Source organism: Labrus bergylta, chromosome 14 (assembly GCF_963930695.1).
Source record: "Labrus bergylta chromosome 14, fLabBer1.1, whole genome shotgun sequence".
In the NCBI taxonomy this organism is placed as follows: Eukaryota; Metazoa; Chordata; class Actinopteri; order Labriformes; family Labridae; genus Labrus; species Labrus bergylta.
The window spans coordinates 3,639,655-3,667,164 of record NC_089208.1 but is presented as its reverse complement, the minus strand read 5'-3'; the positions used below and the strand labels follow the sequence as shown (position 1 = coordinate 3,667,164).

At 41.3% G+C, this 27,510-nt stretch overlaps 1 protein-coding gene across 2 annotated transcripts in view; it reads right to left on the bottom strand.

Moving 5' to 3' along the window:
- gria4b (glutamate receptor, ionotropic, AMPA 4b) overlaps positions 1-21,461 on the bottom strand; it is a 150,017-nt gene extending 128,556 nt beyond the window's left edge. Inside the window, exons 1-2 of one of the 2 annotated variants that reach the window (XM_065962893.1) lie at positions 20,930-21,461; positions 12,592-12,750 (exon numbers count right to left, since the gene is read on the bottom strand). In XM_065962893.1, coding sequence (XP_065818965.1) covers positions 12,592-12,750; positions 20,930-21,020 — 250 coding nt within the window. In that variant the 5' untranslated portion in view covers positions 21,021-21,461. The remainder of the gene's footprint in view (positions 1-12,591; positions 12,751-20,929) is intronic. The other variant, XM_020653904.2, reaches the window with a different exon arrangement.
- Between the last annotated feature and the right edge of the window lie 6,049 nt (positions 21,462-27,510).

Sequence of the window (27,510 nt, the reverse complement as noted above, 5' to 3'; positions counted from 1 at the left end):
CACGCTCCGGAGACAGACCGCGACCTTGCTTTTGAAACACTATCATTGATTATAGAGTCAGCAAATGGCGCACTGATGGACCGCAAGGAGTACGTGGAAATTGGCAGTCAGAAGTACCAACAAGACCCACCAACCCATGAGAAGCTGCAGATTCTAAACTCGTCTTGTCACAAATAAAAATTGATAACGGCACAAACTCCTCTTCAAATAAACACTTTGTCTCCTCCTGAGAGTTGCACAAACACACAGTTCAATTATTTAATCATCATCAATCATCCGTTCTAAGATGACACATAAACTAGATAACTGATGAAGCACAGAGGACATCCCGTTTTCAAAGAGGTCATTTAAGGCCACTATGCTTAATTCATGACAATCGTGTTTACTTCCAAATCGACGCAAATGCAAAGTGATGCTTTGAAAATGAAACAGAAAGCTCAAAGACGCTCGATTCTGAACGGAGCTCTCTGAGTGATTAACACAAAATAACTGGCACGACTTCCTGTCCCAGTTTGGAGCGAATCCATCCCAACATCCTCACTTCCCAAAATAGATTTTCTAATTGAGTAAGAAGGTGACGAGGCAGCTACACAGCACTGATGGCTTCTGAATGTTCAGCTATTCCTTTAAAATACAGACATAACTAATCAAACTCTGCCTGTTTTCTTTGTTATGTCCACGTTGGCCTGCTGACACACTTCAGCTGTTCGTCTCAAAGAGCATAACTAATCATCACATTTATTCTACACACAAAAACAATCACATTATTTACTGCTTAAAACCTGTTTCCAACAATCTGCATAAACTAACACCTGGCTCTCAGGTTCTCCTAAACAGTTTAATGAGTCTTATGAAACTATAAATGTTTATATTTAGAAATGTATCTTCTCTTCTGGTTGAGTTTCATAAAGTTAATGTTGATTTTGAGAATGGTAGACCCGTTTTCTCTTCCAATAACGCGCTGTAATTACAGTCAAAAAAGAGTCCTTTAAAGGAGCAGTATGTAACTCTGACACCTAGTGTTTAAAATGGGTACTGCAGTCTAAATTCTAAACATTGTAGAGAACTGTCTCCCCCCTCTCCTCTCTAGAGTCAATGCTCTTGCAGGTCACCATGTGGTGGACTCTGAAGCTTCAGTGTTTATCCAGCTCTGCATGGGTCTGTAAACCTTTCTGTGTTCTAACCTCTCTCCATTTTTCAAAAGCATCTCCAATATTGATCCTAGTTTGAGCACGTTTCTGCTCGTGGAGCTTATTAGAAACATGCAGAGGCTTTTTAGGTCGGGTACAATCACTTCTATCTGAACCACTTCTCTTGACCGCTTCCATCGCTGCAACACCTGTTGACCTGATAACTGCTCTCATATCTGACAAACAGAGGGGCGTTTATTTTTACATTTTAGATTTTTAATATCTAACAACACTGGCAGTTGGAAGCATATAGACTGTATATGAACAACCCACCCGCCTGTCAGTCAGATCAGCCACGCCCCTAATTATGAATAACTCGTATCCTTCATAGAATCCAAATGGATAAGTTAAGCTAGTTTTAGGATGTCAAGGATGTGCAGCCAGCCTCAAGTGGACACTGGAGGAACTGCACTTTTCCCACTTCTGCATTGGCTTTATTTTTAAACAGTGAACGCTTTCGCTTGGTTTTAGTACTTCCATGTTAAATCTTAAATTCACTAAATTAAATATTTCCCTCTAATAACCAGTTTTGATAAAAATCTGTTTTCTTCAACAGTTTTTGTCTCAGTGTTTTTTCCTTTACTGTACTTCTGCTTTTAAAACTTGGCAGCTGATGCCAGAGCTCTTTGGACAGACTATTGATTTCACGAGTTAGAGAGAGAGAGAGAGAGAGAGAGAGAGAGAGAGAGAGAGCGCGAGAGAGAGAGAGAGAGAGAGAGAGAGCGAGAGAGAGAGCGAGAGAGAGAACATCTGTTTAATCAAATTAACTGTTTACAACTTCTCAGTGCAAGTTGTTTGTTGTTTCCTCAGAGTTCTTCCTCAAACTTCCACACATATATACGACTACACCCACAAACAAAAAACACTAACTACACAAATGCAAACACACCCACCTCAGGGGGCACTTACATAACCAACTCGCAGATCAGGAGGGGGGAGGTGCAGTGGGAGAGAGGGGAGGAGACCGAGTTGTATGAAAGGAAATGACATGATGAATATTCTGCATTAAGTTTGTTATTCGTTTTATGCTGGAAAATACTGACAGGATAGATTTTATAAATTGTTTTTTTTTTCCGTTAAGAACTTCTGGGGTTTCAAAATCATGAAATCCCAGTGTCGACATTTTAAGGTTGTTGAGTTTGTGAGGAATCAAAAATTGTGTATTTCTCTCTTCTTTTTGTTGTGCATCTATTTAAACTCTGTTTTAAAGTGTCTGTGCGTTGGTTGTTACAGTGTGTTATGCAAAAGTGTTATGACTTTGTGCTGTCATAAGTCAATTTTTCTTCACTGCCCTTGATCGCTTTTTGGATGCCCTTGCATTATACCGGCCTCGCAAACTGTTATGCAGGGCACGTTTTATCCAAGTGTCCAAAGTAAATCTACAAACTTACAGATAACACACTTTGCACGGACGGTGTGTTCAATGCCAATCCAGCTAAGACATGAAAATAGCTCCAGCTGTGATGCACAGGAGCTGGCTTATTTCCTTATTTCGAGGCTTACATTTTACCTTTTACCAGCCTAATGAACGCCTTCTTTTATAAAAATCCCCTCTCCCTTATAACCTCCACTTCCTCTCACCCTCCGCGTCCTCCATCTTCCTCCCTGCTCCGCCACATTAATCTCTCATTAGCAGCCCCCCTCCCCCTCTCTTTTTTTCTTCTTCCTCTTCTTTCTTCTACACAGCCATTATACACACACACTCTTGCATTTATCGCCCTAAGGCCTGCAAATACTTTCACCCACGCATCAGAACAATCCTCAGACAAATGTGGGGCCACAGACGGCCATCTAAAAGGGGCGGCACTACAGAGCAGAGGAGTCGCTCTGAATGGAGCCCACACGGGAATGGATAATGGATTTAAATCGAGCTAACATGCTGCAAACACACATTATTTGTGTGCATACTCGCAGATACACTCACAAAAACACATATGTGAGCTGTGTTCCCTCCTCGAGGACTTACAGGAGAGGTGTGTGCTGAGCAGCAGCAGCAGCAGCACAGCTGTATATGTGAGGTCTCCTCTGCTGCATGAGTGCATACAGGAGTGCAGTCTGCTCCCTATCTGGATCTGGAGTGAGTCAGAGGCGCCTCGTTGAATGTAAATGACTCAATGCAGATTAAGATGTCACTGTTTCAATGGAGGCGAAAGGCAGGGGCACCATGTAGGAGGTCAAATTAACCCCTTCCACCCCCGCACTGCTGTCGTCTGGCGACGCGGTGAAGAGGTTACCGTCAAACACACAACAAGGATCAGCCTGGTGAGAGAGGTAACACACGCCTGGGAGGAATAATGATTCGCGTTTGAGTTTATTTACATGCTCATTTACATTTAATGCTCACACGCAATCTTCCCCTGCTATATAGCCTAGACTATATAATTACAAGCAAAGAGATGAAATGTTCACTTTCACCTTTACACTGTGTGCCGCCCTGACACACAGCCCTCTAAAATCCTCTTTTTTAATCCTCAAGAAGCGATATCTTTATTAAATATCATTGTTTCTTGTGTTTTCATATTTCCTTTACACCCTACACAAATGCTGGTTTGAAAATAAAATAAAAGGTATTGAAAAATGATGCGGAAGTGCAAAAACCTGCAGTTCCTCGAGTGTCCACTTGAGGCTTGCTCCACAAGCCCCGAGGTCACATACACACCCAATCATAAAAGCCAGTGATTACAGAAGAAATTAACATGTTTACAGCCTGGTACAAAAAACTAAATTGGTCTGATTAGATTGTGTCTCGATCAGCACACACCGTATGAGGGGTACAATTTTTGATAACTTGTCCGTTTTGATTTTATGAACGGTATGTGTTATCCATAGTTAGGTGTGTAGCTGAGATGATTGACAGGCGTGCACTGTGTAACGGTTTGTCAGTAGGCTTAAAACCCGCCTCAGCTCCAGCTCTCAGCCTGTCGTTAGGTTGACTGAAAGGTAGTATGACACTGGATTTCCAGCATAGCAACCGCCTTCAGCTGTCATTAAAAGTCCCCTTCAGTAACCAATGGGTGACGTCCCTCAGGCTTCGTCCATGTTTATTTACAGTCTATGGTTTGGACTTTTGCATCACGTTGATGTAAAGAGTCATTTATTCAAATCTTATTTTTTCATTTTTACTTTAAGGTCACTTTGATTTTCAAACTTGAACTTAATTTTGAACTGAAACTCATAATCAGGAAGTTGATAATCAGACATTAAAAGATTTGATCAAGTTCTGTTCAAACAGATTAGATGTCTTTCCTTTTGAGTTGTCATTTCAATGAGACAATCAAACATGAGGATACATATTTTTTTTTTGAGATGTAAAACTATGCTGGACAGTGACTTTGTCCTACAGCTTACTTTAGCTGGGATACATCCGTAGCAAATTGTTACTGTCTGTCTCAGTGACCTCCATTGGTTGTAAAAAGATAAGGTTAAAAATGGAGTGGGTGGAGCCTGCCTGCAGTCTCAACCTCACACTGACACAGAAGACTTCTCCTTTCAATTATTCGCCTCACGTACCCTCCTCATTTTCATTCCTCTTCAAGGCGGAGAATCTGAGCTTAAAGAATTATCCCGCTGAGTATTGTTGAGGTGAAATCTCCTCGCCTAGGTATTTCTCTCAAGTGTATCAGCTGCATTGTACCTGAAATAGACTGGATATCCCCACTTCTTAAGCATTAATCCAGTACCACGGTCGCAGTGCCAAAATGTTCTGTCTATTTTCTACTTTTTTCTTTCCCTGAGACATTTCACTTGTGATTTTGATAACAGGCTTTCTCCAACACAGGCCGCTGTCAGAAACACCTGGACGTTTTCTCGTCGACTTTCAGTCCCCGGAGGAGTTATGTGCTCGCATCTGAAGCACAAAACTGTCGAGAAGCCATTCGAGGTTCAAGGACTCACCAGCAATCGCTCTGACTGTCCTGAACTTCAGCACATTAGCAGCAATGGCAACCTTGACAGCGAAAGGCACAGATCCATGAAATGATGGCGCTGCTGGCTCAGAGTTTCATAATAAAGCAGACAGGCTGTTGTGTGGTTGATTCCACACATGTGAAGAGACGAGGATTTTCTGTTTTTAAGACCCCAAAAAGCACAGACGGGTTCGGAATCTGCTGCCAGAGTGTGCATGCATTCCTTACTTTAGTGCACTGTGGGCGGACCTGACAGACGGGTGGTGCGCGTTGTAGCTGTTTGTCAGGAGGCTTAAGACCCGCCTCCGCTCTAGCGCTCCACCATAATCAACCTAGTAACTTCTGGTTTCAGGGAAACGTAATGTACGGTAAAGTGATGCATCATGCAGCATTTGAAGGCGACATCAGGCACCATTAAACATTTCACCCCGCAACATCATGTTCCTCCAGGCGGGTCAGTAAAATCTGTGTCACTGCTATGACCTCATATCCTCTTTTTTTTTTTTTTTTTAACAGCCCGACTGCTGAACGCTGCTGAACGCTGCTCACACTGACTCTTTCAATCAGTGCTTCAAAGAGACAAAGACGATGGTGTGGGGTAGAAAGAATGTGTATACACGACTTGCATTCCAGAGAAAAAGAGAAATTGGAAATCAGGTCTTATCAGCAGCTCATACAGACGTGTGTGACCTGAGGCTGCTGGGAAAGACAGTTCCTCAACATATTCAGTGAATCAGATTCAGAATCAGATCTTGGACATTTGGGCTTTAAAATTGCTCCTCGAAGATAAGCCTAAGATATAAGGTATAAGGAAGATATATATACAATTATATGTACGTCATATATGTCTGTGCATATAAAAATACAATCTATCCATGTAAAGTTATACCCTCCAAGTGAACCCTTCAGAGTAAATGTCAGCTTCTCTATTTGAAGACACATCATGACTTCCTTGATCTTCTGTATAAACGAGGGGGGGACAGGTTGCCTTCAGTCTAATAGGAAAGAGGTACCCAATGAGTGGTGCCTATTTTCAGCTGAGGATAAATTAACATTTGTTGCTTTCTTGTGAAATTACCAGGACTTCAGTGTTCATGTTGAAGGAGGAACCTGTCACCCTCTGCAAACCGATCTGACTCTTTAACGTGTTGGCTTTCTGAGGATTAGTCTTCCTAGCTAATGGTGACGTAACACCCTGGGTGGTTAGAGGTACGCCAAAGAGTGCTTTAAATGGTTCAGGATGTTTTGTTTTCTTGAAATATACTTTAAATATAGAGGTCCAGAAGTTACCCAATGACTTGAAATCCAACATAAAGTTCTGAGAGGCTTGCACTTTTATCTGTGGAAAAATGAACAGTTGGTGCTTTACTGTGAAATAACCAGGACTGCAGTGTTCATGTTGAAGGAGGAATATGTCACCATCTGCAAACCGACTGACTCATTAACATGTTTTAATGGCTTCCTGTCGACAATAGAGCTCTATGGCACCGTCAATATGAATGTCTATAACATCATGAGCCATATCGTTTAACATCACTGTGTCTGGGATTTAAAACTGTGATGCAGGGTGATGAATGTACAAAAAGAAAAGAGGAGAAAGGAAAGCTCAAAGCCACAGAAACAGATTGTTATGCTCGACTGAGGTGGCAAAGCTGGTGTATTTATAAGAACAAAATGCAACAAAGTGCAATGCAAACAGACTTTATGAATAAATCATGACGGGCATGAAGCTTTTTTTGTCGCCGCTCAAGCTTCACTGGAGAGACCAAAACATCACATCAGTGTTGAAGCGAAGAGGAGACTCTGACTTTCCTCAAATCCATCCATGAAACAAACAGACACGCTACATTTACATGATCGTTACTTCATGGATCTCCGTAGCTTGAGGTGGGACTGGTGCCATTTTTAATTGTGAAGTTTCAGCTACTTCTTCTTCTTCTTCTTCTTCTTCTTCTTCTCTGTGATGTTTTTAAGTTAATTGAGCAGAAAATGAGCTCCAGCAGCTGCTGTACTGAACGTGCTCGACTCCAGCAGTGGATTGAAACACCGATTCACATTTTTATTTGAGCCGCATCGTTGGAAGAACGCAACCTTTGAACGAAATGCTGACTGGTTGAACTCGTTTAAAAGAAGAAGACTTTGAAGAAAAACTTGTGGAGAGGGACAAGGAATGTTATTCCTGTTTTTATATATTCACACCATAATCCAGACTTCTTAATGATCCAAGCTCTTATCGATACCACTACTAATACTTTTCTATTATCAAGTGGGAAGATGAGACAACAACATACCGATACATGATTTTATTTTCATTGCAAAATATGCTTTCAAAATGAGTGTCCTGCAGCAGCAGAGTTCAGCGAGTTTTCGGACTTGAAGACGGTCAGTGATGCATTTTGGATTACTTTGACACTGCATGAACAACCAGATTATCGACCCCATAAACGCCAGTGAATCGCCAGGGATGTCTTAAATCCCCAGCAGTTAATCACAGTTTTTAGAGATGTTTGCCTATGATGTTAATTGTCGTGAAGGCATGGGGGGGGGCTTAAGCCACAGGGGGTTTAAATGGCTGTCATTAGCATTTCAATGTCACTGGTGTCTAGCCTGCCTTACCTCGCCTTGACTCGCATTACTGCAGTGCTTGACCGTTGAGGTTCCCCCTACTTTCATCAATTGCATGTCACTTCCTCCTTGTCTTTTACTTCATTTAAGTGTAGCCAAACTTAAGACCTTTTTGATCGGAAACTTTTTTAGACAATTACTGTTTGTACCAGTGATTAAAATGAGGTGACTCAACTGGATATATCCCGTCAAATTAAAAGACCTACGAGACTCAACAGCAGCATCGATAAGATCAAACGTTTTTTAATTTATCAGGTTTCGAAAAAAAAATCAGGAACTGGATCCTATTAGGTGACCTCCGGCTTCTCTGATTGGCTGGTTTCAATTGGAGAGTCTAAGAAGACGGGTCAGAACATGACGTCAGGCTCTGGAGAACAGCCCCATCCCCTGGAAACGTTCAAGGACACGCCCACCCTGGAAAGCTTCTAGAGAACTGGCCAATGAGAAGAAAGCGGGTGTTTAGGGAGGGGGGCCTTAAAGAGACAGTAGCTGAAATTAACTGTTCCAGATAGACGCTGGTATGGATCTGTATCCCTATACATGTGGTGCTCTAACACCTTAAAAGTCAAATACTACTTCTTTGTTAATCTTTTTATAACCAAAAGGAATGAATGCAATGAAATTTCCTGAACTCATTTCTTTTCTGGAAGACAAACTATTGTCATTTGTCCATTTTTGGCAGAATCCTAATTTGCCCAGAGAGTTAATCACCAGAAATTAATCTCAGTCCGTGGGAGGCGCTGAATACCTCCTCTGTGACTGGAGAATAACAAATGTCTCGCCCATTGTCTCATCTGTTAATAGTAATTATACCGAGGTGTCACAATTATCTCGATTGCCGATGTATTATGTATATCTGAGTGTGTACTGCAAAAGAGTCAGAGCTTTGAAAGTTGAGAAAACCAATGAAATCATAAATCATTAGGAGCTTTAAATCACAGCAATTCATTGGCTTTAAAACTGGTGACCTACTGGCTAGTCATATGGAGACTTTACAGTTAATCAAACATGTGAAACAGAATCTATCAGAGTGTCTTGGGTGACAGAAAGATTGTCGATGGGACAAAGGGAACATACAATAACATTTGTCCCCGTCCTCCCACCAATTATCCCCATCAGCCGTCCCGACAGCAGCGCTCCGAGCCGCTGAATGGCCTAATCTCTCTTCACAAATTAGCTCCCTCTCTCATCTCCCCTTCCCAAATGTATGCTATGCCCTTAAACGTCACATGCTAACGCTGCCTATTCATAACCATTATCTCAGGGGCCGATGACAATGGAGCGAAACAAGAAGGCCGAGAAGAGGGGGAAAAAAAGAGGCATAAAGAGCCTGGGAAATGCAAAACGTGGGGGTGAATACGAGCGATGTGGTTCGATCTCAGATTCCCTGCTGGCCCTGAGCTATCAGAGCCATTGATTGGCTCATGTAATTCTGCTCTGATTTGGCTTTGGCCAATCAATGCACTGCAGACTCACTTCCTGTGACTGTGCAGCCATTAGACTAGGAGGTAAAAAATCCCCACAGTTTTCTGAAACATACAGTTTACGCCCAGCCAGGCCTCTTTAGTGAAAGACCACTGCTGTCACTGAGGGCTCCTCTAAACAGCCGCTTACTGCCTCTCCGCCTCATTTCAGAATCGGTATTGACCCGCAGAATACAAAATGCCTTTTTTAGAAGATGTTGCAACCTTGCAAGTGAAAGATACATTCAAAATGGGTTATTGAATGAAGATGCTTCTGACTCTGCGAGAGGACTCTCTTATTACATCAGAAAATCCTCTTTTGTGCAAATTATTTAGAAAAGTAACTCACAAGAAACACTCGAGGATCTAGAGCAGCATGGCTATGTGTATGTTTCTTTTAAATAATCAAACAAACTGGATAATTATGATGATTTTTCCTACAAAACATAAATATTCATGCTTTTTCCCCAACAGTCCGCTTTAAAGTTTCTGCAGCTGTCAATGATTATGCATGTGCGCACGTCTAATGTATATGTTGCCCTGAAATTGTTTTAATTCCTCATTTACCATTCCTATCTCGTGCTCATTTTTTTTTTTCATCCCACTTTTCTTTGCCATGTTCTGCATGCTGCAGGCACAACCCATTTCCCCACAGAGATCAATACAACTTCATCTACGGTAATTTCATCTTAGAGGTCAATAACAGGCCAAACCTTTACAGATACATTGGTTTCAGCAATAAAAATGTAACAGTGGAAAAAAAGGTGCTTACATCAGCATTGTTTCAAGGTTTCCAATAATCCTGACGGAGAAGAAAAACACCAAAGTACAGAAGAACTATATCGCTGTGATGGTGCAAGGGAGATTTTACTGAGTGTGCTGTGATGCAATTTAAATAAAGTACCAAAACCAGACTGTGAAAATACAAATGTTTTCAGTGTCAATTAAGAGATTTTAGTCCAACAAGGGTTGAAAACTCAAAAAAAACGTCTGTCTGTAGCCCTTTTCAGACTACTAACTAAGCTCAGCCGACATGACGTCTTTCTACATTCATTTCGATTCCACAATGGTGTAATATCGGTGTTCCGGCTGTGCTTCCACAATGTGAATTCACAGCCGGAGCTTCACACAGTCAGACATGCACACACACACACACACACACACACACACACACAGCGCTGTGCTCCCCCGCTTGCTCCGCTGATCCCATCTCACCTCTGTAACGCGTCTATTACTACCTATGAGACGGTAGAGAGGGGGGGGGACACTTCTTCCCTCTTCCCTCCGCTACATTCAGATTGAGGGTGAAAACGTCACAGGGGCGTAAATATTGTGGCTTGAAACAGCAGCAAATATTTCACGCTGAAGAAGAGCGTCTGCTCAAAACCTTCGTCCTAATCGTTTTTTTTGTTTAAACATGTTTGGGGATTAAGAACCCAGTTGTTTTACATTGAAAGGGAGTTGAGCGTGGTTTTGTCTATCATTAAACCATACTTAAACCTGCTTAAATCTCTTAATTCTTCATATTTTTTTTAGTGAGCGTAATATGCCTTATGGTAGCTATGGAAACCAATGGTTCACAGTTAAGGTTCATTAGGTCGTCGTTAGGGTAAATATGGGGTCATATGTTGTTACACACACAGTGTCATTCAAACTCCAACACACAACCTTGCACAACCCCCCTCATACACACAACCACACACCCATACACACACACATGCACACACTTTACACCCCCCCCCCCCCCCTCCCTACACACACTGACCAAACAAACATAACAGCACTTCATTCTCTGCTTAATTTAGCCATTGATTTTTCTAACACCAGATCACACCACAGATAGTAGAAGACATCAGGTTGCAGCGTTTTATGGTCTTTCAGGAACCCCCACACACACACACGCCCACACACACAAACACACGACCACACACACACAAATACAAACCGAAAACAAGAAAAAGAAGACAATGTTTCCCCCGGGATCATCACCAAAAAGAATCACTGCCTACTACTGTTAAGAGATCTAACAGAGGCAGAGTGTGTGATGGTTGTGTGTGTGTGTTTACAGCTGCCGTCCCCTTCAGCGTTTGTGACTGTGCTCTCAGATCAGATGTGAACCAGCAGAGATACACACACACACAGCTGTATAGTAACACATCATCACACACACACATACATGTACAATCATGCAGCCTAAAACACATAAAAACACACATAAACACACAATGAGCTGTTTTACTGGCAGCGTATGTCTGGCCTATATATGGGTCATGCATGCCTCATTTACAACATTTCCACTTGTTCACTGAGGATAAGCTATTATATGACTATGATATTTATCTTTCTCTTAAACTTTAATCCTAAAATTACTCTAAACTGTCTAAACAATGAAATGCATTTTGAACATAACACCAAAGATTGCCCAAAATCTAAAGGATAGGACGGGTTTGTTACTACGCGGGTCTTCATTTCAAAGTTCTGGACCATATTTACATCCTTTTTAGTTTTATGTCTTTTAAGTTTTAAGTATTAACATAGTGTTAATCTCACAAAAATAACTACTGAGATCTAAATAAAACAATTCAATGGATTAAAAAATAGCTCCAATGGGGCTACAAACATGAAGCATATTGGGAAAATTGGGTAAATACAGCTTTCCAACCAGAGTGACAATCTGTCAAGGATTTGTACAACGGATATTTGGGGACATTCTCTCTCTTTTCCAAGTAAGTCTGACAATATGAATGTCTAATACTTTTGTAATACACTTCTTTATAGCCATGCTCTCTGAACCCAGAACACAGCAAAAATATATATATATATATGAAATGGATGCATTAAGAACTAACAAACACACTCCATCTAAAAAGAATAGGATACACACTTTAGACACATTTACATATTTTGAGGTATGGTCACCGCAGTATCTCACATCAAGGAACTTAAAACTGAGCTGGCTTTAACTGACAACTCTGTAGTGACAGACGGTTGGGGGGAGGGGGGGGGAGGGGGGTATTTATGGAGGATTTTTGTCTTCTCAGTTGGTTTCTTCTTATGTGTTAAAATGTGAAAGAGCATATTGTAACCCATGAGCACCTGTCTCATATTTGCATTCATTCACTGATGTACAATTGCATTCTATGAATTGCTCTCGTGTCAAACTGCACGTCTAGCTATTTCTTTTACTTTGTGAGTACTATGTTGTTCCTATGAAACTGATGGTAAATGATGTGCCTGAGCTATCCTTCAATATAAAGCCAGTTTTGTCCATGCTCTGCTCTGCTGCCCTCACAGGGCCGCGAGCTTTACATCAGATCGCCGTGGAAAGTCTTACTTTCTTTCTTTGACTCTGATCATGAACTCCCCAAAACCGCACAAACACAACATGAAGCGGGGTTGCTGACTTACAGGCGTTGGTGACAGCGAAGCTGTTGGCCGTCTCGATGTTGTCCACGTGAGGCACCAGGTTGAACGGGGCTTCCGAGGCGTTCGGGCTGGTGTTGTGCAGGAAGATCGCCAACCGAAAGGCAGTGTACTCCTGATCAGTGTTTCTGATGAACAGACCACCTGAACAGAAAGCGAGGAGAAACACAGCTGTGATGAGGGGCAAAGGGAAACAAGAAGCACCTGAGACGAATCCACAACCTTACCAAAGAGAGTTCAATTACTGCGCAAGGGAGAAGAGGCACGAAGCAAGTTAAATAAAGACGGAAACAGATGAAACAATCACCACTCTACCTGCAAATTTTCAAAGGTTAGACACAAACATCTGAAAAAGAACAGCAGCCAGTGGGGTTGTCAATACTTTTTGATACCATGTGTTTAAAAAATATATATACTCTCCATGGTTGTTATGATCAACTGTTTGAAAAGTACCAAACTTTAAAAAAAAACTTGGTCTTATTTCTAACCAAAAGCTGCTTCGGGTGAAAGAGAGCACTGTTGTTTGAATTGCACAAATACATCGGCAACATATTTGTGCAACTTGGACAGTGTGCAGGAATTTTCTTACAACTTGTGGTAATAATAAAAACAAGAAACGACCCAATATTGGGAGCCTAGGACTTCCATGTAGTATGTTGCCATGGTAACGAAACAGGTATCGATAATATCGTGTGATTTTCACTAGAATCGTTTGCAGTTTTAAAATCTGGTTATTGTGACAACAATTTTAGAGATACTAAAAAACGTAATGTGTCAATTGATTAACTTTAATGTCAGAAAACCCCGTTTGTTGGGTTTGATGTCCTTACTCATCCTTACGAATACGATGTTTATACAATATTTACGAGTTAGGATCAACCTTTTTTCACTTTGAACCGAAACCAAGTGTATTTTGTTGTGCTGTAGGAGAGTTAGAAAAAAGTTTAAAGAGTTTAAAAAAAATTCTTCCCTCCTTTGCAAAGGGAAGTTTGATCCTGATCGTAAAAGTAGAACTTGACCATTATGGGCAAGTCCAGCACACTACGAGTTAAATCAGCTGTTTGTTATTTCTTCTGTAAATGATCTGAGTGTTTCTGCTCTGACTCCACTTTAAAGACAAAATTACTTGTTAAGGGGTTATGAACCTTTCCTCCATTTACTATTTATGTTAAGTTCTGCACTTGACCGCGGAGCAACATTAAATTGCTGAAGAAAGTCGTTGGAGACGGTTGTAAAGCAAATTTTCAAAGTTAAGAAAGAGTCTCCACACTTAGATGATCTGAACTTCTTTCACTGTTATTTTTCTGCCACTGCTTATGCATGTTAAGCTTGATGTGCACAAAATACATCATTAACTTGAGGGGAAGGTTGTGGTTTGAATTAAAGCAAGAGTCTGCAGTCATTAGATCTGTGAGATTGTTCATTTGAAGAGTAGCCAAATGCTAATGGGGAAAAAGCTTGTATGCTAACCACGTTCAACATCTAAACATAGCCCTTTAGCATGCTGATGATGCTAATAAGCATCAACCATAAAGTACATCAAAGGGTGATGAAAATGTCATTAATCTAAAGGTGTTGAGTCATTAACGAAAGTATCGGAAACACTGATCTGATGATGATGTGTTTGGAAGAGAGCCAGGGGTCTACCCAAGTGATTACAATCCACCCTTTGGGGACCATACATATCTGTATTAAATGTCATGGCAATCCATCCAATTGTTGTCGAGACATTTCTCTATGGAGGAAAATGTCAACATGCTGGTGGCAATAGAGGAAAAGGCAGGGGATCAAAGTCTGGGAAATGTTTTTGCACTGAAATACCCGATAGATATTTTCACTCAAAAATGAAAACTTTGACCGGCTTGTGGCGCTCGAGAAGCGTCAGGGGATTACCAAAGTCATTAGTATTCATCCTGAGGGGATCATAAATGGATGCACCAAATTTCATGGCCATTAATGAAATCGTTCTTGAGAAGATCTGTTGTTGCATAAATTTTAGGAGTATGTGTATCATACTCTAATTGCTGGATTAGTGGACCAGCCTGAACCTAAAACTCAGACAAAAAAGATTTAGAATTTTTATCACAAAAATATTCTCGCAGATGGACCTGGATGTATATCTTAGTTTTTTAGCTTGAGGCCAAAACATAGTGGAATCGCCATTAACTGGCTAACAGAATTAGCGTCATGATCGCGGTAGTTTTAACTAAAGACACAACATGGTACGATACACTTCATTCTTCCCTTTGGGGAAGTTTGTATTATTCTGACCAATGTTAAATAATAGGGAGGTGCTATGTTGGTTTCTTAGCATCTATACAGTCTGTAACGCTACAGCTGCATCACTGGTCAAAATTAAGCATCTACCTTTATTCCAGTTAAATGTTTAAATAAAGATATCAATCAATATCATTCAATCTTTTTCAGTCTGGACCAAATTAAGTGACATTGCAATCCGTAGAGAAAGAAAAATCCTAAATGTTGACTGTCAGCGGATTCATTTGGGATTGGGGTAAAAAAAAAAAAAAACACAAGGTCAAAGGTTAAGAAACTTTTTTTATGGTTTTTAATATAATGTCCAGTATACAAGTATGGGGGCAGAATCAGTTCATCATATGTAGAACTCTGTTACGGTAGGTGGCGACATGCCCCATTTCAGCTAGTTACTCTTAGACCTTCTTCTGGTTGATCATTAGGCCATTTACCAAACAATCACCATTTTGCGTCCATTGATGTACTTTAATACGTTTAAGTCCCTCAGCAGATACAACATACCTCTACGCATGATTTCTACTTCTGAGTTAAATGAGGGAACTGTAGTTCATGTGCATAACACCAGTTTGACGTGTATGAATGAAAGAGTAAGTCAACCCCCAACCACATTATCTAAGTGTGTTAATCCACCTTTGAGAAATTTGACTCGGTATGATTTCAGTCAGATTAACATGCCTACATGCAGTTTAAAAAGTCCAGATTTAGTCGGACTAACACAATAAATCACACAAACTTTTCAAGATTGGGAAGGGGCAAGATCATGGTAACAAGAAACCAAGACCTTTGAAATGAAAACGGCTGAATGAGGGTTTTTAAACCTCCATTTTTTTAAAGCGTTGAAAACGTTAAAAGGGGATTCACAGACAGTTTTAGTAGCTGTGGTCAGAGAGGGATCCTAGATCATATTAGTGGCAGACTCAACTGGCTGGACTATATATGAAATGCAATAAAAGGCCAATATTGTTCTGCTAAATCACTCTGCCAATATCCTATCACCCGCAATTCTGAGTTAATCTTGCAGCATAGCAACTCATGACTCTCAGTATCATTAGGGCTTTGTGACAGCGTACGATGCAGTCGGATTCGTATATTTATCTCCTTTGTTTGATATTAATGCAGGAGAAAGAATGATATCAATCTCTAAATATCTGTCTGGATCAGCTCAGCTTTTTCATTCAGGTTTTTACGCATGAGCCGCTCCAGTGTCAAAGATCAGTTTGGCATCAGAGATAAGACTTCACTCCTGGTTTCTCTTTCTTTCTTTCTTTCTTTTAAAACCCAGCAGCGTCCATCTCAACGATGCAGTTCACGATTATGCAAATGTCAGCATTGTGTTTAAGGTTGGCAGCAGTTTGTTTCACTTTCGAATATCGTCCTTCAGGCTGTATTTTCTTGCGACGAGATTGTGCAAATGTCATTTAAAGCAAAATGCCAGTCTGTGCTTTTTTACGGCTGACCTCTTTAAAAGGTAAACTTTAGAATAATTCATGTAAATCCTTTTCATCTCTTTGTATAAATGGAACAGAAATAGTTGTTTGAATCACTGGAGCTTTTTTTTATATGATTTCCACTGTGATGGTCTAACGTCTCTCAGGAGGTGTTAATTCCTGCTTCTTCAACAGAAAACAAACACGGTCTGAATAGTTCAAGTTGCGTAGTGATCAGTAGGAATGCCCTCTACACATTTCAGATTTGAGAACTTTATCTTCACTGCTAATTAAAACAGGATAGAAATCCAGCTTTGACCTAAATCCCACTTACTCAGCTATGACTTCCCCTTCTGCTCGCTGTTACACAAAATGAGGTTCAAAAATTACACACCGAAGGCGCCCCACTCTTTGAAGTTTCATAAATGCCATATGGTTTGCCAAAAAAACAAGACTCTTGTGGCTCCAAAGCGCCTGTTTGTTTTTGACCCCATTTCCACCTGGCATATTCTGCCAAGAAGATGACATCTGGCTTTTAAAATTTAAAGGAATTATGAGTGTTAGCTAAATTCTGCTTGCATTTAAATCACATCTACAAATGCAAATTGATGGAAGAAAGCTTGCTGATTGATCAACTGTCTCTGGTCGAAGGGAAACAATGCAGGATACTCTTGAGTGGGGACGGCTGCACTGTGCAGGTCACAGGACAGATGGAACTAACCATTGGTATGCTAAGGCTACTTATCGATAGCCTGGCTAACTTGAAACATGCTATTTATTTGGGCGGCTGTGGCTCAGTTGGTAGAGTTTTTGCCAAATGGGGACGCTTACTAGCATAATGCTAGTGTAGCTATCTAGGAAGTTCCTGTGATTCTCATGTGGCATTGGGCTGCAGTCCCTCCAGAGTCCTATGCTAGCTAATTCCTAAATGCAACGCACCAGTGTGACCCATAAATCAGTCAGAAATGCTGCTCCGTCATGACCGCAAGCGCAACTTCCCCCCGTCACCCTCTGCAGAGGACCTGAGGTGATTGAAAATTCGCTTCCATTCATTATGTATAACATGCAGCCGCTCTATGCAACACGTGCCAGGATGCAGGACAACGCATACCAAGCTAGCGGCGCCACTTTTTTTAAACAGCTTTTCTCCATCATTAGGTCAAATTCATGCATTTAAATAAATATGTGGTTTACTGTTCAGTGAATAAACCTTGTGGAGTGGCGGTTTCATAAAAAAAAAAAAAACTCAATTACAGACAACAAGTGAATAGAGGAGGTAGGCAGTGCTACTTGCCTGTGATATGACTTTCCCTTTTACTCGCGGTCCCTATTTTATATATATTATATTCCGGATATATTGAAGATTGAACCCTTATTTCCATCGTTGGAATAAAAAGCGTTTGGCCGCTATGTTCTTATTCGGTGTAGTTTTTTAAAACTCAGTCATAACGATTTAAATCCCCCTTTCTCGTATTGGCGTTCAAAAAACAATAAAACATGATTAAAATTTGAGGATTTTTGTAGTCTTGGCTCTGACAAATACTGAACTCACTCACTGCAGCCATAAACAGGAGGCAGCGTCCAGGTACAGAGCAAACATTAAGGAGGATCTGGTGAGGCACAAACACCTAAACAAGACTTGGCTCCTGTCAGTCGGGGTCTATGTCATATTTTGCACGATTTAAGAACAAACTGCTGCACACAAAAAGGTCTGCGTCATGTTTGTTTTGGATCAAATTCCAGCAGGACCAGGATCAGAAATGAATTCAGACATGATCTAGTTGTAGTCTTGTAAGAAACAGTTCTCCTTCAGGATCCTCTGTCTTGTAAAATGTCTCTTTATTTTTGGATGTGAGAGGAAGTCTTTAGAGACCCGAGTCTTCCAAAAGTCTTCTGTGTTGGAAGGCATTAGGAGGAACTGATGCGGCATGGGCTCAATTTATTTTTTTCCTTTCCTGAGGAGTGAGTATCTGCAGCCTTTTGATGAGCGGCTCTAGACAGATGGAAGAGATGGAGTAATGATGAACATTTCTATCCTCACATGAGGTCTTGTCGATGCTAATTGCAATGTATTCGGCATGCATTAAAACCTACAGTAACACGAGTTATTCATTATCATTATCATAGTAAGTCAGATATCAGATCCTTGATATGGATCCAGATGGACATTTTTTGATACTTCTTATTCTGAAACAATACAACAGTATCAGAAAAGTACAGAAGCTTTAAAACATGCAGATCTTCAGAGATATTTGTAGCCAGAAGCTGCAGCAAGCGAAAGAGAGAGAGCAGGGGTGGTCGACTCAAACTCAAAGGTCTGCAAATACTGACGTTACTTAAGTCCATTTGGGGTCTTATAAAGATGCAAAAATTACGTTTACGTCTCTAAAAAATAGAGAAAGAGCAGAGGAGGTGACACATTGGTGCAACTTCGACATTGTGCAGGAGTTTGCTTGAAATCTTTAGTCATTTAACACAAAAAAATAACAAATACTAGGCATCTAGGACTTCTATTTAAAAATAATATATAATGTTTCTTTGTTCTGAAGCGGTATCGCAACAGGTACTAATATTTGATTTTCATTAGTATGGTATCAAGGAGTAATATTCTTGTATCCTGAACACACTATCAGACAAACACTTCATGTTAAATCAGGTGGATTTGAGGTCTCCATGATGTAACTGGTCACAGTGTGTAAGAATTTGACCACATCAGTTACACCTTAGTGAATAACCTCTGCAGACATGCTCCCTTCCACACACAGCCTGGCTGCTCAGATGATGTAAAGTCATTCTTCAGAAGTGACACAAGCTTTGAAATCTTTAGATGAGGACCAATGAATGCTTACAGAGCTCTTGAAGATCTTTTTATGTGATGCTCGCGCCAAAAGAAAACCTGGCTCACTTTGAAGGTAAATGTGAATCAGTTTGCGCCTTTGTCTTTTTTTTTTTACGATTTTACTACTTCTTTCTCATTTTGCCAACGGATTGACTTCCTGTCAACGTTGGCCCCCTCCGCCCTCCACAGACTGTCTAAAGCAGAAAGAGAGACGCATGGGGCATGAGTCAAAGCGGGATCTATAATCCTCCAGATCTGTCTTTAAATGTGTGACTGTCAGAATGTATCTGTGGCACTAGCACGTTTGCCACGACTCTATTTGTGCACACGTTGCTGTGCTGCATGCATGTGTACACAGCCAGTTCCCCCCTGCTAATAAGTGTTGATTTTCCAGTGATAATTATTTGAAACTGATGAGTGTTGCAAAGAGGGATGTTTGCACTCTGATGTGATGTGATGCTACAAACTACAGAAGGTGTTAAATGCAGAAAGCATCCACGTCTGTGAGGAGACACTGGCACTTTCAGAGGTCAGTTTCAGTGCTGATGGAGAAATATGATGACACAGGTATTATATCAAGATGTGTGCAATTACTGGCAGCAAAAGAAGATCAAAGAAAGTGGATATCATTTGAGAAATATGAGTCTGAGGAAAGCGCAGAAACTGTAAAGGCAAAATTCAGTCGTTTTGCTTCAACCAGCAGGATGCATGACTTTAGCATGATGGCACAGCAGAAGCACAGATGCAGGTTAAAACCACCCCCCACCCCGGATCAAGCGTCCCCTGTTGCAGGGGTGCTGTTCTGTAACAGACCCTGACCTCTGACCTCACACCTCCCTGGAGGGGGGCCGGGGGGGATTCGAGTATCACGTTGATATAAAAGGACAAGGAGAATCATTTGAACAGCTTGTCATTTTTCATCAGCCTCAGCGTTTCTGATGTGCCTCGACTAACTCTGCAAGCAAGCAGGCATGCAGGGAACGGAAAAGCATTTAAAAAAAAAGTCACTCGGACTGCAGAAATTAGCTCCGGAATTAAGACTCTTACACCTTCTTTGGGCTATCAAAAAAAAATCTGAGGGAGTGGGATTTATAAAGGCAAAAAAAGCATGAATGACTGCTTTTCTGATAATTGATTTTTTTTGGGGAGGGTTGTGATGATCAACAACTGGAGGTCACAGTTTGCCCTTCTTTTCATTCCCTGCCTTTAAATCAAACCAGTCAATCTGCCTGCTAGTGAAATTAAAAACCATGAATCCTTCATCTTTTATTCCCCTCCTGTGGAGTTTTTGAATACAAGCATGCAAAGTGTTTATTTTAAAAAGAGTCCAACTGGGGGGGGAAATAAGAGGAAATAAGAGGAGCTGTGAGGCCTGTGGGACCGAGGCACAGAGAGTGGGGACCGGGGGTCTGCGAGAGTGTTAACAGCAGTCAATGCACAGGCAGCCTGCATAGGGAATACACACACACACACACACACACACACACACACACTTTGCTGCTCTGATCTGCTGCAGTGGCGGAGTGCACCGGGATACACACACTGTTAGCCTGCAGATACAAAGCGCATTAGGTGTGTGTTTTTAAACATGCACAGCATCAACAGAGGCAACAACGCGGTGTGCATGTGGAGAATAAAGAAAAAGAAAAAAAGACTGCGGAAGAAAATCTCCACTTTGAGTAGTGCTGAGGTGTTAAATGGCAGCATGCAGGACGTCCACAGATTCATCCACATGATTCATCCCCCCTGCTCGGGATTCAACATTAAGGGCTCACACACTTACCGATCTGAACGCTGCTCGGGAAAGCACCCATTGTCAGTCCCCAAAAGCCCGAGAACATCAACAGAAACCAGTCGCGAGAAGAAATCCTCATTTTGGTCTCGGTTATAAACTGATGAGAGACATCGAGCAGGTTTTAATTAACAACCCCGGGGCAAAAGCAACATCACGGGGGGAGAAGAAAAAAAAACCAAATAGATAGGAAAAATAATTCAAATGTCCCTTAAATATCCATGGTCTGATGTGGATGTCCTTCTTTTTTCTTGGATATTTCCCCCTCCGCAGAGCCGCGCGTTTGTGCCGTCAAACTGCGTCCGTCCGTCCGGCGCTGGAGATTTTTGCGCACAACACCACCAAGAGGAGATGAGAGGAGAGAGGAGAGGAGAGAGAGAGGGGGGGGAGGTGGAGGAGAGGGCAGCATCAGCCAGCGGCGGCCAGTGCGTCTGGATGTGGCTCAACTCACATCACAGCACTAACACACACATGCGCCTTTTACCAGACCGACCGAGCGGGGCAGCAGGCAGGAGGGGAGGCGGTGTCAGTCAGCCCGCTCACAAAAGTCTCCTATAGCTCATTTAATACCAAAACTTCCAGAGCTGCAGCTGCTGGTCCGGAAATACACAGAATATCTGCGATGGCTGATGGCAGACAGGAGGAATGTGATTTACTATCACAGATCTAAACTCTTAATAAAGGCTCTGTTCTCTGAGTAACCTTCATGCTCAAATCATTCCGCACACTGGCTTTGAAAGGTGCCATTTAAAATGCATTAATTGCCAATTAAGAGGATTATTCTCAGCGAGCTACATTCTATAGCCCATTGTCTGTGAAATTATATTTTCCTTCCTTTTGAGGGATTAAAATGGCTCCACGCTGGAGACTAATATCTTAATATATCTTTCATTTCCCTTATACCCATAATAGCAGGGTGCAGTGTGTCATTAGGCTCCAAGTACATGTTGAGAACACAACCCAGAGAATAAATAAATCACTGCTGCATTATTTCAGTGTGCTTATTAAACTGTTGTATTGCACACAAATAATTACACGCAGGTTATCTTTTCTTTAGTTGGAGCACAGCAGCATTCTTAATTTTTGCATATTTATTTTAAAAAGTATTGTAATGTTTCTGCAAAAACAACCAGGTGGTCCGATAAATTGCTTTTGGAAAAGCAAACGGTATTGATGCAAAACCGACACGTCATCATACAAAGTTTCAGCTAACTGTAAAGGTCCAATCTAGATATTTACTGAAATGATGAAGTGAGCTTACTATCTGATAAGACATTAAGGAAACATGCTATGTTGAAGTGCTGGCTTCTCTGACAACAATGCAGCAGCCAGTATGTCCTCCTTCTAACTTTAGATTCTGCTCCTGAATGCTCTGGATTGGTTTGGACCAGAGAGGTCCCCTGGTCCCCCCTTAAGGCGACCCCACACGGCCGTTTTGGACGCCCCCCGGTTTGTCAGATATGAGAGCAGTTATCAGGTCAACAGGTGTCGCAGTGATGGAAGCGGTCAAGAGAAGTGGTTCAGATAGAAGTGATTGTACCCGACCTAAAAAGCCTCTGCATGTTTCTAATAAGCTCCACGAGCAGAAACGTGCTCAAACTAGGATCAATATTGGAGATGCTTTTGAAAAATGGAGAGAGGTTAGAACACAGAAAGGTTTACAGACCCATGCAGAGCTGGATAAACACTGAAGCTTCAGAGTCCACCACATGGTGACCTGCATAAACCTCAACTCTAGGGAGGCAGGGGCGGGGGAGACGGCTCTCTACATTGTAGAATTTGGACTGCAGTACCCATTTTAAACACTAGGCGTCAGAGTTACATATTGTGTGTATCTCTATGCTAACTACAATGGTATAGGAGGTTAGCATAGCTGATCTTGTGTTGCATAATTACAGCAAAAGGAAAACAGCTATAGCCTATTTCTGTGTATAACCATAACTTTGATCCTCGTACCTTCATCCAGGATCTTTGCTTCAGTTGCATCCTCTAAAACATGTGTTCACATTGGTACACTGCTCTACAATGCTCTCTGTTGCAACGTTTGGTGCATATCCATATTGCTTCCATGAAAACATGAAGAAATATGTAAGTAATGAACGCAGAATATGGACAGCAGAAGGCTCTGTTTGTCTCTGTATTGGCCTGAGAGCATAAATGAGCCTTCAGTTAATGTTCTTCGCTGCTGCTTCTTAACACATGTGAAACCAGTGGGACGTTTAGCAGGTATGTAATCTGCATTTAGCTCAAGATGTCCTCATTTTAATGTTTGTAGCTGCTTCCAATAGACCTGTTTGAAAATGAGTAATCATGCGCGAGACACTGTTGGACAAAGCGCTGTATGGTTTTTGAATATGTGAAAGGCTGGGTCCCATTTATCCTTCAGCATTCGAGTGTGCTGAATCTCTTTAAAGAACAGATAAAAGTGGAACATGTTCATCCTTGAGAACAAATCTCCAGCAGATGAGCTGCAATCTCATTGTCAATAAACGGAAGGTTAAACACTCAACTCTGATTAAAAGAAAACCTTGCACATCAAAACCAACATATAGATATTAGATTTTAAAAGGAGCTTCAAAGGCAGAACATTTCTGCAGCTGTTCTCTCTGTGGGTTTAAACTCTAAAGCAGTTTGAACTTTTGACAACTATCAAACACAATTTTTTAAAACATAATTCTGTTCAGTGTTCAACCAATCGGTGCCTTGTTCCCAATGGTCAGTTTCAAATCATGGTTACATACCACTCACTGAAAAAACTCTTTCTTAAAAGCTCAGTTTTCTTTCTGCGTCTTTTCTTGTTAAATATAATTGAATTAAATTCTGTGAGGTGTTAAGACCATAGCCAATATAAACAAATGGACAACATGCTTCAATCTTCTCCCGTTGGGTAAAGATGAAGCCAGAATATCCCAGTGACTGGTGCTGACATATTGAGAATGTGTAACCAGAGTCTGCACAGCAGGGATTGGCTGGAAGAGCTACAGCACAGATCCCTCAGCGGAACAGATCAATGACACTGTTAGCATTCGTTACATTTCCTTTCGCTATTTCTGCCACACTCAGCTAATCTAATCAGCTAGTCTTATCAAAAGATTCAACAACAGCGTATACCAATCGAGACATTAGCTAATCAGACTGTTTTTTGTTTTTTAACCAGGCTGTAAACATGGTAATTTCTGTTGTAAAAATAGGCTTATTTGAATGGGTGTGTATGTGACTTCTGGACACTTGAAGAACTGCAGGATTTTGCACTTGCACATTTGCTTTGTTTTTTAAACACGTTGTTTTTTTAGGTTCCTTCTTGAATTTGACCCATGAAGGTTTGCAGTGTTAACGTATGGTCTTTGTCATGCTGTTCCCCTGAGGTCAGACATAGACCTCCACCCTCCTCAGGGTTTGTTTTCTTTCTAAACTCCATTATATTAGCTGCTTCAGAGGTCTGACTTCCCCACAGGGATCGATAAAGATTCATTTTATTTTCACCTTTTGATAAACTGCTGCCGGCGTTCAGAGAGAATCTCATTTGATTCCAGTGAATATGCTCAGCCGTCTGTCAATACTTTATCATAAAGTCATATAGAAGGTTTTTTCTCCTTCATATATTCCATGCAGGCTAAAATGATCACCAGTACACAAAATCTGCAAAAAGGAAAAAAGTCCTTCATGGTCTTTTATGTAAAGTACTTCTCTCCTTGATGCAGTTCTTGAGATCTAATGCACAGCTCTGTAAAAATATTTACTCATAGCTCTGAAGGAAGATGAGTAAAAAGCTCAAGGTGTGACATCGCACGATACAATGTGGTATACAGATTCATTCAAATCTCTAGTGGATCTCACATGTCCCAAACATTCTGCTTCATTTTTATTAGCCTCTGACCGAACAAAAAACCTTTTTAACCAGAAATCCATCCATTTTCTTTTGCTTCCCTCTCCCTAGTTATGTTTTCCAGATCCTTCTGGAGGATTCTGAGGCGTTCCTAGGCCAGCAGGAATAAATGCTGGGTCTACCTCTGGGTCTCCTCCCAGTTGGGTGTGCCCGGAAGACCTCAAAAGAGAGGTGTTCAGGAGGCATCCCAAGCGGCTCTAGTCCGAGATCCCCCCTGAATGTCAGAGTTCCTCACCCTATCTCTAAGGCCGAGCCCAGCCACTCTCAGGAGGAAAATCATTTTGGCTGCTTGTGTCCCCGATCTCATTCTTTCAGTCATTACCCAGAGCTCATGACCACAGGTAAGGGTTGGAAGGAAGATTGACTGGTAAATTAGGAGATTTGCCTTCAGGCTCAGCTCCCTCTTTGCAACTACAGTACTGAACAACGCCTGCATTACTGCCAACACCGAGCCAATCCACCTGTCAATCTCATGGTCCATCCTATACCCTCACTGGGGAACAAGACCCCAAGATACTTAAACTCTTTCACTTGGGGCAAGGACTCACTCCCCACCCAGAGAGAGCGATCCATTGCAAAGAAGCATGGCCTCGGACCTGGAGGTGCTGACCAGAAGTAGTTTTATTTATATGACTTTCATGACCCTAAAAAGGCTACTCTATCAGGTAATAAATAAAATGTGTCTTAAAGTGAGAAACCATTTGTTAATTATAAACTAAATGCAGAGGATTAAGTTGTCTTTTTTTCTCGCTTAAGTTAATTAAAACATCGTTAAAGAGGAATTTGTGTAACTTCTGACGCCCCCCTGTGGACAAAGCTGTACTTCCTTTGTCTTTGTTGCTCGCGACCTGAACATGCATAGACACTGTAGTGTTAACTGACTTAAACTTCATCCTGCTTTCCTGTAACAGTTTGCATTTGTCACTTATTGTGAATTTTTGTTGAAGAAGAAAAAAGTGTCTCTTCAGCATGCTGTGAATCATCCCGTCTGACACCTACCTCATGGCAGCTGTTACAGACTTGAAAAACTACAATATAGAGATAGCCAGACTTGTCACTGATGGTCTTGTTTGCTTTGAAGGTCATAAAGAATGATTCATATCAATCTGTTTTATAACCAGTAAAAACTCACGAGCCATTGAGAGCAGACATCTTCCAGGAAGCGTGTCTTGTTAGTGGAGCTGACAGTTCATTCTTAGAGGCGGCATCCTGGAAACATTTAAATGAAAAAGTTTGCTGTATGTTGAAGAAGTTGATGAGTGCCTTCAGAGAAATCTTGAATAGGAAGAAGTCATCCAGTGGAAGTCAGCGGCTGTGACTTTATGAGCGCTTCCTTCGAGACATTAGCTTCATGTCAGCCAATGTCAAAAAGTCGTAAAAGATCTCAGAAAAAGGAAGTTTTCGGGAGGCTGAGAAGAGCAGACAAGAGCTGAGGGAAGTGAGAGGCCATGTAGTGGAACCATCTGACTTTATGAATCACGCAGCAGAGAGCGACATGGAGGAATCTCTGACCACGGCCACATCCTCTTAAAGTGCTCTGGGATTAAAGGGGACAAAATCTAAATAAAGAATGGCTCCCGGCTGAAGACCCTGCAGATAGACTAACAAAAGAAGTAGATACAGCCTCTGAATTTGAAACGTGAAGCCAATGCAGAAATGCCCGAAACCTGTATTCTCTCTAATGGCCAGCAGGGGGCGCCTCCTCTGGATGCAGAAAAAAAGTCAGATTGTTTTTAAGTCTTGAAAAATGACCCTACTTTGGACCTGATTGGGTATCTGCCTGATTAGCAGGTTTAAAAAAAATACATTCGGCAGCTTCCCCTGTTAGAACCAGATTTACAAGTTTGTTTAGATAATTATTATTGTTTTTTTTAATGATTTCAGGACCGCTTTGCTGGTCAAATGCTATGCCTAAACTGTTTTGCAGATGCCCGCTACTTGCCTAGACTCTACCTCAGGTTAATGTCTACTGCCATACTGCCATAATGCTCACCACCCATCTCATAGGAGCAGCGGGGTTTGGCAGTATTTTGAGATAAAGTTATATGTAGGCGGTGTCAGGTTACATTTGCAACAGGTGAAAAAATTAGCAGCAGGTGTTAGTTTTTTTGCATTAAGGTGAAATATTTGTGTTTCGTTCAATATTTTTGTTTTAAAAAAAAAAAAAATTTGCCGTCCAGTGAAATGTTTTTTTTGCAATCATGAAATATTGGTGCAGTTGACCTTCAGGGCCACCGTATTTTCCATTCCATAATGCATGTTTTGTTTATGTTTTGGGTCCAGACAAATTCAGTTAAAGGCAGAAAAGCTGTAAATATGTTGGATTCCTGTGATAGCCAACAGCAATTGACCAGTAGCATTAAAGATAGTATATGTCAAAGAATGTAAAAATGCAGGATTAGGTCGCACCCCATGTACAGTACAGAGGATGATGTCCTCCAAGCGGGCGGCCTGGGTTCAAGTCTGACCTGCAACTCCTTTCCCACATGTCAGTCCTTCTCTCTTATTTCTGATACTATTCACTGTCCTGACTAAATAAAGGCAAAAGACTGAAATCCTTAAAAAACAAGAATCCCAAAGGAATCAAACTTTGAATTAAAACTTGCAATATTCTTTAACTCCCCTTCAATCTGAAATCTTTCCTTTCCAGTCCAAAATGTTTCTCATTAAAGGCTTTCTATGTGAT